At 43.9% G+C, this 16,483-nt stretch overlaps 1 protein-coding gene across 1 annotated transcript in view; it reads right to left on the bottom strand.

Moving 5' to 3' along the window:
• The window catches only part of caln2 (calneuron 2), a 30,499-nt gene extending 23,497 nt beyond the window's left edge, over positions 1-7,002 (bottom strand). The window contains exons 1-2 of the mRNA XM_030069801.1: positions 6,623-7,002; positions 1,192-1,316 (exon numbers count right to left, since the gene is read on the bottom strand). Of these exons, the coding sequence (XP_029925661.1) occupies positions 1,192-1,309 (118 nt within the window). The 5' untranslated portion in view covers positions 1,310-1,316; positions 6,623-7,002. The remainder of the gene's footprint in view (positions 1-1,191; positions 1,317-6,622) is intronic.
• Between the last annotated feature and the right edge of the window lie 9,481 nt (positions 7,003-16,483).

The raw sequence follows: 16,483 nt of genomic DNA, 5'->3' as shown, positions 1-16,483 counted from the left end.
GACATCCACATCAAACACTCCATCCCAATACGGTGGTCTATTTAAACCAGCAAATCATGTTTAGTCACCCTCTGCTCCTCTGTGCTGCTGCCTGCTGCTAACCGGCTGCTGCAATCTTCACTCTCACCTCCAGCTCCAGTATCCACCTGTAGGATCTGATTATAGGTCCCTCACTGGGGGTTGAGGTACCTATTGCAACCTCCTGTCTCTCTCAATTTGGTCAGGCACATGCTCACAGGGAGTGATCAGCCTAGAGACCACAATAATATTACTGATTCATATTTCATTTTAATAATTTACGTGCAATGAAAATGTTTCAGTCATTTGTTGTCCTTCCCTATACTTCTGCCCTCCAAGCTGTCAATCACAGCTGCTCACAACAAAACTGAAGAGAGCCACTGAGCAGAATTTGAATCCACCTGACAAAAATAGCTCCTTCCAAATCTGAAATTTAAAAAGATATATACATATAATATATTTTTAGCATTTCTGTTTTAATTGGTAGTGACAGACAGAGATATGAAAGAGAGAGAGACATGAAAGGCAAGGGAGAGAGGGGATGACACGCAGCAAAGGGCTTGGGCTCGGCATCAAACCTTGGCAGCTGTGGTAAGGACTCAGCCTTGATATGTGGTGCGCACCCAACCAAGTGAGCTACCGGGGTGCGAGTCTGCAAACCTACGTGCTGGCCAAGTGTTCACAAAGCGAAATTACTTACTTCAAGTTTCACAGAGCAGTTTTTGAACGAGAATAGGAATGAAAATTGAGAAAATTAACTTTGCCCTCTAAGCTAGAAAAGCATATTCTGTACACGCTTATGCAATGTATCTTTGTGACAGATAGAGATAATCATGACTCTTGACAAGAAATTACAATAGGACCGGTATGGGCCTTTAAAGGTCCACGAAATAGTGCATATCTCTTTCACACTGCATCACATCAAGCACTGTGACTGATGTCATTTCCTAAGCAGCATGATTAGAAACCAAAGCATCCAGTCAAGCATTGAAGACAAAAAAAAAAAACACTGCTAAATAGATTTTTTTCTCCCAGGAGAATTGTATTGTAGCATTGTAGCTGCATTGTTCTAGTGAAACATTAATTGCTCATACCTAACACTTTTCCTTGCAGTCCCCTCTCTCTCTCTCTCTCTCTCTCTCTCTCTCTCTCCCACTCTGTCAGCACACTCACCTCCAAGCTCCTCTGTGGAGATGCTGGTGAGCTGGAAGGCTTCGCTGCCCTCGGACAGGGAGCTGCTCAAGTAGTTGTCAGGATAGAGCAGGCCCGCCCGCACATGGTGGAATGGCATCTTCTCCCTGCAGAGACACAAAGACGCACGCACATACGCACACAGTCTGAATAAACTTTGTATGTGTTTATGTGTTTGTGTGTGTGAGAGAGAGAGAGAGAGAGAGAGAGAGAAACAAAAGAGGGTATACGAGCGTCTGTGTGTGCATTTAGATTCTAGCTGCCAAAGCGGTCATAAGCCCTTTTTAGAAACACAAGCTCTTACATTGTTCCTTCGACTCAGCTAATGCTCGTTTCTGCAAAAAACCGCTGTCTCCTCGTGGCAGAATCACAGTGACAAATTATGTAATCACATTATAATTCAATGGAGTCAGAAAAAATATTCCTCTGTTATTACACAGACAAATACCGACCCCGTACATTCAGCAACCAAGCATGATCTATCATTTTCTCCCTGTATTTCCCCCACTTGCTCATTGTTCAGTCTCCTTGGTCTGCAGAGATAAAGCACTAAAGCGCTGTCACCCGCTATCTCTTCTTCTAACCCCACTGTCAGATCTGCTGACTTCCTGTCCCTCCAGACAATCCCAACAGCCACCCAACACCTCGTCGAGAGACCTCGGGGCTTGACAGGGCATCAATCATCAATACTCCCCGCTGTCATACAATCAGAGCACTTCTTTTGATTCATGAGAGTCCCCCTTGTGATGGTTTTCCCTCTTGTAATATTTTGACACTTTGGCAATATGCTTCAAATAATAGTCTTGCCAATACAACACACTGAAATGAACTGAACAGAATGGAGGGAGAGAGAGAGGGGGGTAAGGAGAGAGGAAGGGAAAGAGCTAGGCACAGATCCCATGAGTATTTTGTGAGGAGGGCCCTGTCAGATAGGAGAGATAGAGATGGGGATGTCTCTATTGCGCAGGAAGCATGGTCAAAGCACAAACAGCATCCTCTCCTCTCCTCTCCTCTCCTCTCCTCTCCTCTCCTCTCCTCACGTCTCTTCCGCTCATCTGGGGCATAAAAATGCTATGAGATTTGAAAGTTAAATCCTCAGTATCAAAACCAAGGGAGGAAAAGGGGCACAGACAGGGAGTGGAGACAAAGGCAATGTAAAAGGTTAACACCAGAGAGACAGGCGCAGGTCAGCTGGGGTGATCTGTAAAGGACACAAGGTGTGAAAATGCATCATGTGGTTGTGTGTATTTGTGTATGTGTATGTGTGTGTGTGTGTGTGTGTGTGTGTGTGTGTATGGTGCGTGTGTGTGTGTGTGTGTGTGTTTGTGTGTCAGAAAGAGAGAGATACAGTAGAAAGCATCGAAAGTTGTGCAAATGTGCTGAATGAATGTGTGTGTGTGTGTGTGTGTGTGTGTGTGTGTGTGTGTTGTCACATAATTTCAGAGCTCAGAGGAAATTTATTCTTCAGTCCATCTGCTCTTGCTTCTACTTCAGTCCCACCTGCACAGTAAAGGCATGCAGGTCATCACAGCAACATGTATCTGTTGCAGACACTTCTGCCAACAAGCTGCAGACACACACACACACACACACACACACACACACACACACCAAAGTCCCATTCTTTGATTAGAGTCAAATTAACTCTGCAACTCCAAAACAGAAAAGTACTATCGACAGGTAATACATAAAACTGCAATATCATTCGTTGTTGCATCCATACTATCATCAGGCTTTGACAGTTGTGGTTAAGGGAGTTATGTATAGCTTGTAACGCAGCAACAATAAAATGTTGGCACGTTCACTTTAAGACATTGGTACAATCCTCATAAATAAAGGAAAGCAATACAAGACATGCTGGCAGCCTCTACCTGCTCCTACACTGTATTTTTACACATTGTGTGCCATCAGCTCTGCTCATGTGGGAAATCTGTTTGACTGTTTTACACCACAATAACGAAAGAGGGTGCTGTTCTTCCAGCTAAAACTGAAGAAAAGATTTAAGAGTTCATTATAATGGAAAACAATTGAAAGGTCAATTGAAAAACAAGGGAAAAACAACTTTGAGGACATTTATCTCTTTGAGTAAAACGAAAACCTTAGACCAAAGAAACAAGGAGCCCCTCTGCAACAGGAAGCAACAAGATGTGGTCTTAATTTCCACTTAATTTCCCCTCAAAAACTCTAGCGGTAACAATGCCACTGGCGTGGGATACCTATCTTCACAACCACAGTTTCCCTTGCTTTCAGCAATCACACCAAGGTATCACAATTAATTTGACAATGACCTTTTGATATTTAAAAATGCTACATAATGCACCCTTAGCAGCTCTGTTCAAATGAGCTGCAGCTTACCAAATCTCTTAAATCCATGAAGATAAGATAAGATCAGATAAGACGGCACTTTATTGATCCCCGGAGGGAAACAGGAAAGAAACAATTATATAACCAGTGATCAAATTAATGAGACATATGATATGAAATTGATTTGAGAATCTTATTTTAACCCTCCATCTGCTCCCTCAATTGCTTTCATGACAGAAACACTCACTCACCCACTCATGGCAGCACAGGCAGACATGCGTACTCATACAAACAAACTCAGTCTCTCTCACACACACACATAGTCTCTCTCTTGCTCGCTCTCTTTCTCTCCTGCTCTCCAATATTTCTGGATAGTGGTTTCTCTGTTCGTGAAAACATAGACTTTTGCCATCACCCAGATAGAGAACAACATGACAGCTGACAGGGACCTTTTATTGGGAAAGCCTGTTTGCCTGGCTCAAAGAAGCAGAAAGATATGCAGATATACAGGTAGGAGGGTAGATTTTTGTGTGTGTCTAGTGTCCATTTTTTGTGAAAGAAAGAAAGAAAGAAAGAAAGAAAGAAAGAAAGAAAGAATGTGAATAAGAGAGACAGAAGGGGGAAGAGGGGAAAGAGGATGAAAGGAGTAAATGAAAGCGGGATGAGTGGCAGCGTTTGAACCATGAGGTCATCTGCACCTCGGGGAGCAGAGTTTCAAGTCTGCAGCGAGGCTAGTGATCAGAGCGAATCCGGCACAGACAAAAGGCAGAGGAGAGGCGGACCGGGGCTTGGGATGAGGGGAAAGAAGAGACACTGAGCCAAAGCTGGGAGAAGGGAGAATGGACAATCAAGTGTCACAGAGATGTGTTGCTCTAAGGGACAATAGATGTTGGTCAAATCCTCCTCAGAGTTGTGGGAAGAGCTGAGGGTCAAAATGACATTCTTCCTAATACCACACACACACACACACACACACACACTCACACACACACACACACACACACACACACACACACACACATACAGACACACACACACACAAACATGCACGCACACACACACACACACACACACACACACACACACACACACCATTGTCATCATAACCACTGCAAACATCACAAGCCAGCCCAAACATGAAGACAGTCAAGCTTAAAAATAGCCCGGCAAAATATGAAAAACTTTATTATTTAACATAATCTAAAGCTTCTCACAGTTCTGTGTGTATGTCCTCTGTGATCTCTTAGCTGGCCAGGCTGATTTTTAAGATAAATCTGTGTATTTTTCTCTTTTTGCTCCAAGCCACTACAACGTCAGTTATCTGTTTTCAAATTTAGCAGAGAAGGCCCTACAGTTTGCCAAAAATAATGAGAGACCACCACAGTTAAATGTCTAAAAGTCTTACTAGCTTTGTCCAAATTAATCGGACCACATGCACAGCAAGACAAAATGGGCGTGAGACCCATTATGCTGCACCAAGGAAGGACACAAGTGTTGCCATGAGGCACACTTTCTGAAAAACAAATCCAAACCAAAATGGCCTATAATTGGATTAATAAACTAATAATGTAATTGGAATAAAAAAAAAAAAAAAAAATAGCTTGCTATGCCTGTTTTCTTCTGTGCGCTCACAGCACAGAGTCACATTGTCCTACACTGAAGTCACCTTGGGCAAAGGAGAGACTGCCACCACACAGCTTTGATCTTATTGTTGTCTCCTTCTTACCCATCGCTGCAAGCTAGAAACATTTCCTCAACAGAAGCTCTCGCCGGGCTCGCCATCTTAGCACCAGAAGCCCGCCCCGTCTCCAGGAGGTGAACCTGGGTCATCCAAGAAGCTCCCCGGTAACTCCTAGAGAACAGACCTATCTGGTCCCACCAGCAGCTCCTGCGCCAATTGGATAGCTTGCGCTCCCTGCTGCGCAGCGCTGTCAGTCCAAGAAGGAGGGATATGAAGGTGTGCGCCCCTGGTCTTCACTCAGAGGGTCTGAGACACTCATCGACTTATCTTAGAAGACTCTCCCCCGACAGAAAAGAGTTCGACACCCATAACAATCTGCCACTCCGTGCGCATCCAGCAGAGCTACAGCGGGGAAAGTGCGATTGGACTTACACCGCCTGCTGCTCCATCCCAAGCCGTCACCCCTGCACGGAGATTGGATGTCCACTAAAAAAAGGGGGGAAAAAAACATGCTCGCCGAGCCCAATATGCTCATACTCACGCAGTCCATGGGGCTATTACACTCACTCACACACACGCACAGACTCGCGCACACACACGAACGCACTCTATCCGTATGCAGCCACTGTGCCACGGTCAGGTTTCCTCCGGGGTATATCGGATGATGAATGTGTGTGAGGCAGGTGACAGATTTGGCCATCACAGTTTATGGCTGTAGAGTTTTAGAGCATCTGGCAAATGGGAGTTAATACAATAGGGCGCCATATAGCCCAATTCATCACAGGCATGTGAGCTATAGCCTGAGTGAGAGACAGAATGGTTGATAAAACCACAAAACATGATGTAGTGTGCGATTGAGTGCTGCACCTCACTCTGCGTGGTCGGCCCAAATTATACTGCAATTACACTTATTCTACGCATGATGATAGGCCTGTAATCACCTAATCACACACACACACACACACACACACACACACACTGACGCTGACGGGCACGCGAAGCTCACGCACGCAAGCAGCTGGAATGAGATTTGAGTAGCACATAGGAGCAATTTAAATAGTAGGCCTATAATGAACATCATATGTTGTCAGCCATTAAACGCATCGCAGCTCAGTCAGTGGCTCTTGGTAGTCTCCCTGTCATTTTAAGACTTCACAGCTGGATTGTGGCACAAATAGCAGCGCACGCGCACACATACATACATAGGCTGTAAACACGGGCACGCACGCACGCGCTCTCTCATCACACCCACATTCACCCATTTACACCAATTACAACAGGTGCAGTCGCCTGGCTCTGCAGCCACCAGTAATGAACTGACGCATGGGCGGCCGCTAATCACCTTTATCACCTTTAACACAAGTGCCGAGAGGTGGCATATCAACAGCAGAGTAATTAGGCGCACACGGAGCCGTCGGGTTGGCTTACCTGCCAGTTAAACGATTGGTGCCGGTATACGATTCACCCCCTCCGTCAGAAAACCGTCTGTGGAGATGCTGAGGACGTTTTGAATTGCCAAGATGTGTTTAGTCTCTTGCATCCGTCCTGTGCTCTTGAGGAGTCCGTCCGAGAGCAAAAGATGGACTCATTCAGTCTGTGTGATTGGACCTGCCCCTAAGACTCACCAGCATGTCAAGCGTCAAACTGCGACTCCACGGCTCCAGACTTTTGGACAGTTATTCAAAAAAATCAACTGGTTAGGCAATGATGGTGATGACAGTGGCGGTGATGTTGTTTTACTCAGTCCAGCTCAGACCCACATGAATGGCCTCCCTTCCTTTTTTTTAAACACCTCACATCGCCATATCTTGGGAATTTGCGGTGGTTTGCTGAAAGGGTAGGGTACCAAATCTTCCCCCTCAGATAGCCCAGACGGACGCCACCCAGCCGCCCACGGGTCTGGTAAGAGCCGCTGCTGGTGGTGCTGCTACTGCCGGTCGCCTCTTAGAATAAGCCACCGATCAAATGTAACCTGTACTGTCGAATCAACACCGTGGGAGGAGAATGTAGTCCGGTTAAAGCCCGAGCATAAATCGATCAAACAGCAGTGTGCTTTTCCTCTTTTTTATCAGAAGAGAGAGGGATCTCCCGTCGCTCCCCGTGCATTTGTCTCGGCTGCTCCCGGTGACAGCGTTAACCCATTTATCGGTCCAGTTCGGTGAGGGAGGCCACAGCAGAGGTGCTGCTACTGTAGGTGAGTGGGAGCAAAGTGCCGAGGTACTCAACGGGAACTGCCCTCGTCATAGTGGCTTACAGAACAGGTGTGTATGTGTGTGAGAGGGAGGGAGGGAGAGAGAGAGAGAGAGAGAGAGAGAGAGAGAGAGAGAGAGAGAGAGAGAGAGAGAGAGAAGCAGAGAGGGGAATAAACGCGAGGGCGCAGGGAAAGGTGTGAGGTCCGAGCAATTAACGTTTCACTGGATCAATGCAGCCCCAACTCCCCTGAGGACTATAGTGAGTTTTTTTTTCTCTTTCTTTTCTTTTCCCCCTTTTTTCGTTTGGCCACTCTTCCCTGCTTCACTGGAGTCACTGATGCCCAATTATGGTGCTTAGGAAATGACATCAGCCACAGTACTTAAATGATGCAGTGTGTCTAATTGTTCCCTCAGCCCTCCTCATGTTTTTTTTTTCTTCTACGTGGGCCAAGAGAGGAATGGATTCAAGGCGACTACTTGGACCCAAACCTCCGTTTTTACCACCCTGTAGGCTAGATGGAGAGATTCTTCCCTTGAAAATGTCCTCTCCTCCTTCTCCCAGCCTTCTTATCTCCTCCTTTTTGTGGTTTTCTCTGTGTCTCTGATTAGAGTAGAATACTTCAATATCCCATTCACATTGCCTACTAATTATATAATATCTGTAGCTTCTGTTCTTCTCCGCCCATGGGACCGCGGCAGCTCAATCCCAGTCTTCGCCTTGAGGTTGAACACGGCGTCTTCTGTTCTGCGGCACTGGTATAATTAAAAAAGGTTGCCGCAACTAATTTCACAGCTCAATCTATTCTCATCCAACCTATTGGAAAGGGTTAATACGCGAGTAGTGTGTGTGTGTGTGTGTGTGTGTGTGTGTGTGTGTGTGTGTGTGTGTGTGTGTGTGTGTGTGTGTGCGTGTATGCGTGTGTGTGCGCGCTGCTCGCCTCGGGGAGTTGTAATAATGTGATAGGCTACCAGACTGCTCTGTTTTTCACTGGGAATTGAGGCATCAATGAAAAGTAAAGATAACACATAGGAGCAGTGAACTTATACATCACCCCGCTGGCGTGCTTGAACTGCACTGTAAGCATAATTAATGGGACTATAAAAGGCCCCTTTTCCGGTTCACATGGAAAAGAGCCAAAGCTCACATACAGAGTTTTATATATATGTATATGTATATATATATATATGTATATGCTAAATTTACACCATATCCATTTGCAGGAGATGATGCAAAGAGGAAGCGACTGTTGCCTGAAGAAGTGGATGGCGCTGTCCGTGGTGCTGAAGGGGTTTTGTCAGCCTACCAGCAGCTACAGGCAGGACAAATGAAGGTGAAGTTGTGCACCTTATATCAACATTCATATCAGATACAAAAATGCCACAGAGTTCCAAAAGGTCAATGAATGCCACAGACAGGAACATTACAGAAATACAAGGCCGATAATGGCCAAGAACTGATTTCATATGGTTATAGATATAGATATAGATATAGATAAACTTTATTGACCACAGAAATTTGCTTTCGGCTTCACAGGTTGGTTAAAAACACATCAAAGTAAATCACAATACATTCATGATTTTTTTTTTTTTTTTTTTTTTTAAATGATATAGTCGATCAGCTATCAGGTGTTCACTGTTGGACCACTGAACAACGAGGAGCATACGCTCACTGTGCTTCAGTATGCTCAGTTCTGTGTAAAATGTTAAATTTAAGAGGACTGACTTATAGATGGCTAATCAGATTTTCCATATTTTTCACCCACTTTGGCCTAACTTATAATTCAGGATAATTTTATGTCTTTTATATCTGCTTATGAAAAATAAAAGGCAATAATGTAAATAAAATTAAATTAAAAAAGAAAGAAAATAAAAAGGCAAATTATATATAAATGCATACAGATAGATAGATATAAATAGATATGGATAGACATTTTTGCTAATATGTTTTGAAATAAATGGAATACTCATGATTATGTGTTGCAGTTTCTTTCCCTGCTTTTTGGGCATGTGATGACACCTTTACTTATGATTAACATTCGGAATGATACAATTCTTAAAATTCACCTATGGGCATGCCAGTTAGGGCCATCTGATCTCTTGTTCTCTAATAGTCACCATTTCCTGGAGTCCATCTGCTGGCCTAAACATCCAGCCAGCCAAGCCATTTTCCCCAGAGGAGGAAGACAGCTGTGCGGCCGGTATCAGGCAAGGTGAAAATCGAAATCTCATGGTCAGTTGAGCACATTTTCCTCAGGTGTTGGGAGGGAAAACCAATTTATTTACAATATTTTACATGTCCAGCATGCTAATTTGGAGGGTTGGGGGTGTTTGTGTGTGTGTGTGTGTGTGTGTGTGGGTGGGGTGTGTGTGTGTGTGTGTGTGTGTGTGTGTGTGTGTGTGTGTGGGGGGGGGGGGGGGGGGGGGGGTGTTAGCTATATACTACAGTGGATGACAATGCATTCATGACATCATACACGTTGAAATTCGATTCACAAAGCAAAATCATTCAGTCAAATTAAAAGGTGTGAGAATATCAGCAACTCTTCTTTGAGAGTGTGTTCACTGCATCTATCAAGCTCTTTCAGTGCAAACTTCCTCCATTAGGACAAAGAACTTGGCATATCTTCAATATCCTGATCGTCTTTGTTACAGCTCCCTACCGACTGAGGAGACTAATTCACTGAACCTTTGCCCTCAGCATTATTCTTTTCATTCAATTCATTGATTCTACATTAACAGTTAGATCCCGCCAAGTGACCTGAGAAAACTGAAAACTGCCAAAACCTCAAGAAACTCAAATATAAAGAGAAGAGAAGAGGAGGTGGGGCCAACCTGAAACATCAAATCGAACCAGAGGGTCACACTGACATGAACTCTGATCTCATTGTAAGTCAATATGTGAAGCCATGCAGGACAATGAAATGTAACCGTCCTATTTGGAGTTATTTTTAAACAATTAAACCTAGCTCAGTGATAGAGATACCGTGTCATAGTACCTTCTGAGTTCTGATCGCCACATGAATGACACCATGAAGAAAATGCAGTCTAAAAAGACAGAATTAACATTTCAGAGACAAAGTTCACATTTAGATATGCCAATTTCATTCTTTAATGGCAATGAAAGGTCATGAAAACATGTTGTTTTAATAGCCTCTTTTAGAACAGCATACCGTATTTATCAAGAAGGAAAGGATTATCATGAAGGGTGCCAAAGTTTTTGATTTCATCTCATTCTTGTGAAGATAATGGAAAATCAAGTGGGGAAATTATGGCGCATTAACTCTAACTTCAGATAGCTTTCTCTCACTGCACTCCAATACAAAGCTGAAAAACTGCAGTCTTTTAGTTATGCCTACGGTACATATAATATTTAAAGTCACAAATGGCAGCGGAAAGGCTTCTGTTCTTGCCTCCTGCTGCTCTTATGAAGTGGAAACCCAGCAGCCATAGGTGCATGAGAAAGGAGATTAGGGTTTCAGATCACAGCCCCTTTCTATAATGCATTCACCATCTCTGCAAATCCAACCTCATTTTCATTAGCATATAAATATTGTCATCGTCTATTCCACTCCACATCCCTGCTATACTTACTCCACGTTCTGCAATATGATGACCTTCCATGGGGAAATACAGTATCCCAACAGACAGATTTTCACGCCATGGGCATCATTCAAAATTAAATTTAACAACCTCAAACAGGTTTATTCGTATTCACCTGAGTGCTCGGAGTAGCAATCAGGAGGAGACACTAAAACATTAAGAAACAAGTAAGATACTGCGTCGAAGTGTGTGTGTGTATGTGTGTGTGTGTGTGTGTGTGTGTGTGTGTGTGTAGGTGTCAGTGTAAGTATGTGTGAGTCAGTGAGTGAATGAATGAGACAGAAATGGGGAATGCGCAAGCATGAGAGCGAGAGAAAGACATCAAGAGAAGTCCTATCTGTTATAATTAAAATGGTGACTGTACTGGGCATTAAAATAATCATCACCCTCAAAATTACAGTGCAAAGGTCACCTGACCAAATAATACACCTGGACATCCTGTACACTCATAAAAAAATCCCTTTCACCACTCTCTTTAACATAGACTCCCTCTCTTTCCCACTTGCTTACTCACCCATACAGAAAATGCACGCACGCACGCACGCACGCACGCACGCACGCACGCACGCACGCACGCACGCACGCACGCACACACGCACACACATGCATACATAAATGAATACTTGTCCTTTAATACCCAAAAGAGCTGGGGGTAAAACTTTAGCCCCCCCAGGAAGGTTATGTCTGTTACACCACATGAATAATGCAATAGTGAGTGGATTTAACATATAGACCTTTGGAGAAATATGTGCACAGACACATGCATGCATGATGGGGTGGGGGTGCATGCATGATGGTAGAGTCTGCACATGATACAGCAATATGAAACATGATCATCATACTGTAACAATGGTAGTGACAGCTGAACAGATACAAATGGGAAAACAGTTTGAGAAAAAAATATAGCAGGGAAAAACTCCAACCAGTTGCCTAGACTAGACGTCTCTTGGATGTCAAGATGAGAGTTTCAATTGTGAAGGACTATCTGATGGGTCCCATCCATTAGCAGCTAAGGGAACAATCCCATGCAACTACCAGTCTATAACCTGCCTGTCCACAACATGGAAGCTCCTGTCAGGTATCACAGCGGCTGAGATGAGTAGGCACATGGCTCAATACATCGGCAGAAGGGAATTGTCAGTAACACCAAAGGGGCTAAACAACAGCTACTGGTTGATAGAGCAGTCATCCAGGACTGCAAGGCCAGGAGTACCAACCAGTGCGCTTCCTAGATCAACTACAAGAAAGCCTACAACTCAATGTCACACACGGATACTGGAATGCTTGAAGCTGTACAACATCAACAGGACCCTAAGAGCCTTCATCAAGAACTTTATGGGAATGTGGAGGACAACTCCAGAGACTAACTCAAAGCCAAATGCACACTAGCATCAAGTGCGGCATATTTCATGAAGATGCCCTGTCCCCCTGTTCTGTATAGGCATGAACCCCCCCAGCCACTCACGCAGAGTGGCTTCAGATACCGGTTCTGAAGTGGAGCAACCATCAGCCACCTCCTCTACATGGATGACATCAAGCTGTATGCCAGGAATGAAAGAGACATAGACTCAGTGATCCACATCACCAGGCTCTACGCGCATGTGTGTGTGTGTGTGTGTGTGTGTGTGTGTGTGTATACATATATATATATATATATATATATATATATATATATATATATATATATATACAGTACAGGCCAAAAGTTTGGACACACCTTCTCGTTCAATGCGTTTTCTTTATTTTCAGGACTATTTACATTGTAGATTCTCACTGAAGGAATCAAAACTATGAATGAACACATGTGGAGTTATGTACTTAACAAAAAAAGGTGAAATAACTGAAAACATGTTTTATATTCTAGTTTCTTCAAAATAGCCACCCTTTGCTCTGATTACTGCTTTGCACACTCTTGGCATTCTCTCCATGAGCTTCAACAGTACTGTGCAAAGGATTTAGGCAGGTGTGAAAAAACGCAAAATGCAAAGTGAGAAATCTTATACAAATCACTAATTGGTGTGACCACCCTTTGCCTTCAAAACAGCATCAATTCTTCCAAGTACACCTGCACAAAGTAAGGGATTTTGTAGGATTATAGTCAGGTGTGTGATTAAAAAGTTGTACCAAACAGGTGATAATGATTATCATTCACTGAAACAGAAACAGCTGAGTAGGAGGCCTAAATCTGGGCTAGGAACAGCCAAACTCTGCTACAAAGGTGAGGCTGTGGAAGACAGTTTCATGTCACAGGTCATGCACCATGGCAAGACTGAACACAGCAAGAAGACACAAGGTAGTTATACTGCATCAGCAAGGTCTCTCCCAGGCAAAGATTTCAAAGCAGACTGGGGTTTCTAGATGTGCTGCTCAAGCTCTTTTGAAGAAACACAAAGAAACAGGCAGGTTGAGGACTGTAGACGCAGTGGTCAGCCAAAGAAACTTAGTGCAGCAGATGAAAGACACATCATGCTTACTTCCCTTCGAAATCGGAGGATGTCCATCAGTGCCATCAGCTCAGAGCTGGCAGAAACCAGTGGGACCCAGGTACACTCATCTGTTCGGAGAAGTCTGGCCAGAAGCGGTCTTCATGGAAGACTTATGGAAAAAAAGCCATACCTCCAATGTAGAAACAAGGCCAAGCAACTCAACTATGCATGAAAACATAGGAACTGGGGTGCAGAAAATGGCAGCAGGTGCTCTGGACTGATGGGTCAAAATGTGAAATATTTGGCCATAGCAGAAGGCAGCTTGTTTAATGAAGGGCAATAATGAGTGTCTACCGGCAACAGGGAAGCATGGTGGAGGTTGGGAGTTGGAGATTTGGTCAGGATTAATGGTGTCCTCACAATGCTGAGAAATACAGGCAGATACTTATCCATCATGCAATACCATCAGGGAGGCATCTGATTGGCTCCAAATTTATTCTGCAACAGGACAACAACCAAACATACAGCCAATGTCATTAAGAACTATCTTCAGCGTAAAGAAGAACAAGGAGTCCTGGAGGTGATGGCATGGCTTCCACAGAGCCCTGATCTCAACATCCTCGAGTCTGTCTGGGATTACATGAGTAGACAGACGGATTTGAGCCAGACTACCTCCACAGAAGATCTGTGGTCAGTTCTCCAAGATGTTTGGAACAACTTCCCTACCGAGTTCCTTCAAAATCTGTGTGCAAGTGTACCTAGAATTGATGCTGTTTTGAAGGCAAAGGGGGGGTCACACCAAATATTGATTTGAGCTTTCTCTACTGTTCATTCACTTGGCATTTTGTTAATTCATAAAAATAAACTCTTAACACTTCTATGTTTGATAGCATTCTAACTTTGCACCTGTCTAAAACCTTTGCACAGTACCATATATCAATATCTATCTGTCTGTATATGCATTAGGACATACCTCTTAAGGTGTTTCATTCAACCCCATTGCCACAAATATATAAAATCAAGGAACTAGCCATGCAGTCGTTCTAAAGAGCTCAATGAATTCAAGCATGGTATTGTAATAGTAATGTAATAGGATGCAACCGCTGCAACAAGTCAGTTTGTGACATTTCTTCTCTCCCAGATATTCCACCATCAATTGTAAGTGGTATTATTGCAAAGTGGAAGTGTTTAGGAACCACAGCAACTCAGCCTCCAAGTGGCAGACCACACATGCCCCTTTTCCACCAGAAAAAACCTGGTGCTAGTTCGGAGCTGGTGCTAGAGCCGGTGCTTAACTGGTGCCAACGAAGAACCGGTTTGCTTTTCCACCACCCTAGAGCCAAGTGGAGCCAATTCAGAGCCACGTCATGACATCTTCGGAAAACGTGATGACGGGTGCGCGAGACGCTCGCTCAGAATCACAATAACCATCATGAATGAATGAATGAATGATACTTTATTAAGGAAATGACATTGTCACAGCAGCTTCATCACTTCAACACTCATACAACACAGTGGCTGCAGCGTCTCTGTCTCTGTCCGCCCGTCCTGTCCTGAAGCCGGTGAAACTGATCAGTGAGTCAGGGATGATGTTCGTGAGCCGCGTCTCAGTCAAGCATATAATGCTGCTTTCCCGATACAGTTTCTGGCCCCGGGTGGAGCAGGATCTGGATTTATTAGCGATGCAAATACTGCTTGTGTCTTTACAAGCCTATTTCAATACAGAGGCAAAAAACACAATTATTGCCGGCTACCTGTCGGATTCGTGATCGGAACGAATGACAGCTATGTTTAGTTATAAAACGGGTGCTTCTCATCCTTAAATGTAATTTGCTGAGCCGCGTTCCATGCCGTTGTAAAATCAGTATAACCCACGGCTTCTCGGGGATTATTGTTCATGTTTATAGCGTTCGCAGTTCCTGTTTTGTTTTGTAACCCCGCCCACCAATGACGCGGTGGGCCGCGTCATCGGTTCTTCCTCTGGCTCCTGTTTAGCCCCTGCTCGAAGTCGGTGCTTGCCTAGCACCAGTTTGGAACCAGTTTGGCACCAGTTTGGCCCCTGCTTGGGCAGTGGAAAACCAAAAAACTGGTGCTAAGTCAGGCACCGGCTCCGAACCAGCCTTGGTGGAAAAGGGGTAATACAGTTACAGAGCGGGGTTGCTCAGTGCTGAGGTACATAGTGCATAAAAGTGGCCAACGCTCTGCTAACTCAATAGCTGCAGAGCTCCAAATCACCAAACCAATAAAAACCTCAAATTCACAGGGCCATCTAAAGACCCAGTGTGCAAAACTGAAGGTTAACTGAAGAAAGGACCAATTAGAACCAACTGAAAAAAACATGGAATAAGAAAATAATTCACCAGTGAGTCAGGCCAACAATGAGTAACATATAAACTCAATTTTTATATTTTAAGCTTATTTCATGCAGGGTTTTGGGGGTCTTTTTTGGCCTAAAAGGTCCTCATGTCAATGCAATTATATATAGTACACCTTTAAATGTACAGCACAAACTTTTGCATGCAAAACTAAAATACATTTCCTGAATTTGGCATTTTTTTTCACTTTTTCTTATCTGCACATTCATGCCAAAATGCGGTAATCTGAATGTATTTGAATACACTGCATAGTTTGATTACTTTGTTTAATACAGTTTTACAGTAGTAAGGGGTACTGGAATACTTCTCCAAAGTAATCAAGCCAACGCTTACGCTGCCAAAGTGCCTTTAAGCAAGGCACTGAAGCCCTACCTGAGCCCTAGCTCACCATTACTAAGCTGCTCTGGGTAAGAGCTACGGCTGAATAAATAAAATATATTTGACAGCCTGTAATGACATTAGACATGGCAACTTTAACTTTATATTTGGCTGCCTCTGCTGTCCACAGACCATAAAATTGTAAGAATTGGTGCTCATGTCAGAATGCTAACAGGCACAGAGGGGGAGACAGACTGGTGGAATTGCTAACGAGTTAGCGGTACATGGCAAACTATCCCGATGACCTGCCTGTATCTGCTGGAGAAATGATGGATGCATACTCAGAATGTAACACTGCTTCCATTTGAAGATTACAGG

The sequence above is a fragment of the Myripristis murdjan genome, chromosome 14 (assembly GCF_902150065.1).
Source record: "Myripristis murdjan chromosome 14, fMyrMur1.1, whole genome shotgun sequence".
Taxonomy (NCBI): Eukaryota; Metazoa; Chordata; class Actinopteri; order Holocentriformes; family Holocentridae; genus Myripristis; species Myripristis murdjan.
This window is presented reverse-complemented; position numbering and strand designations above follow the sequence as displayed.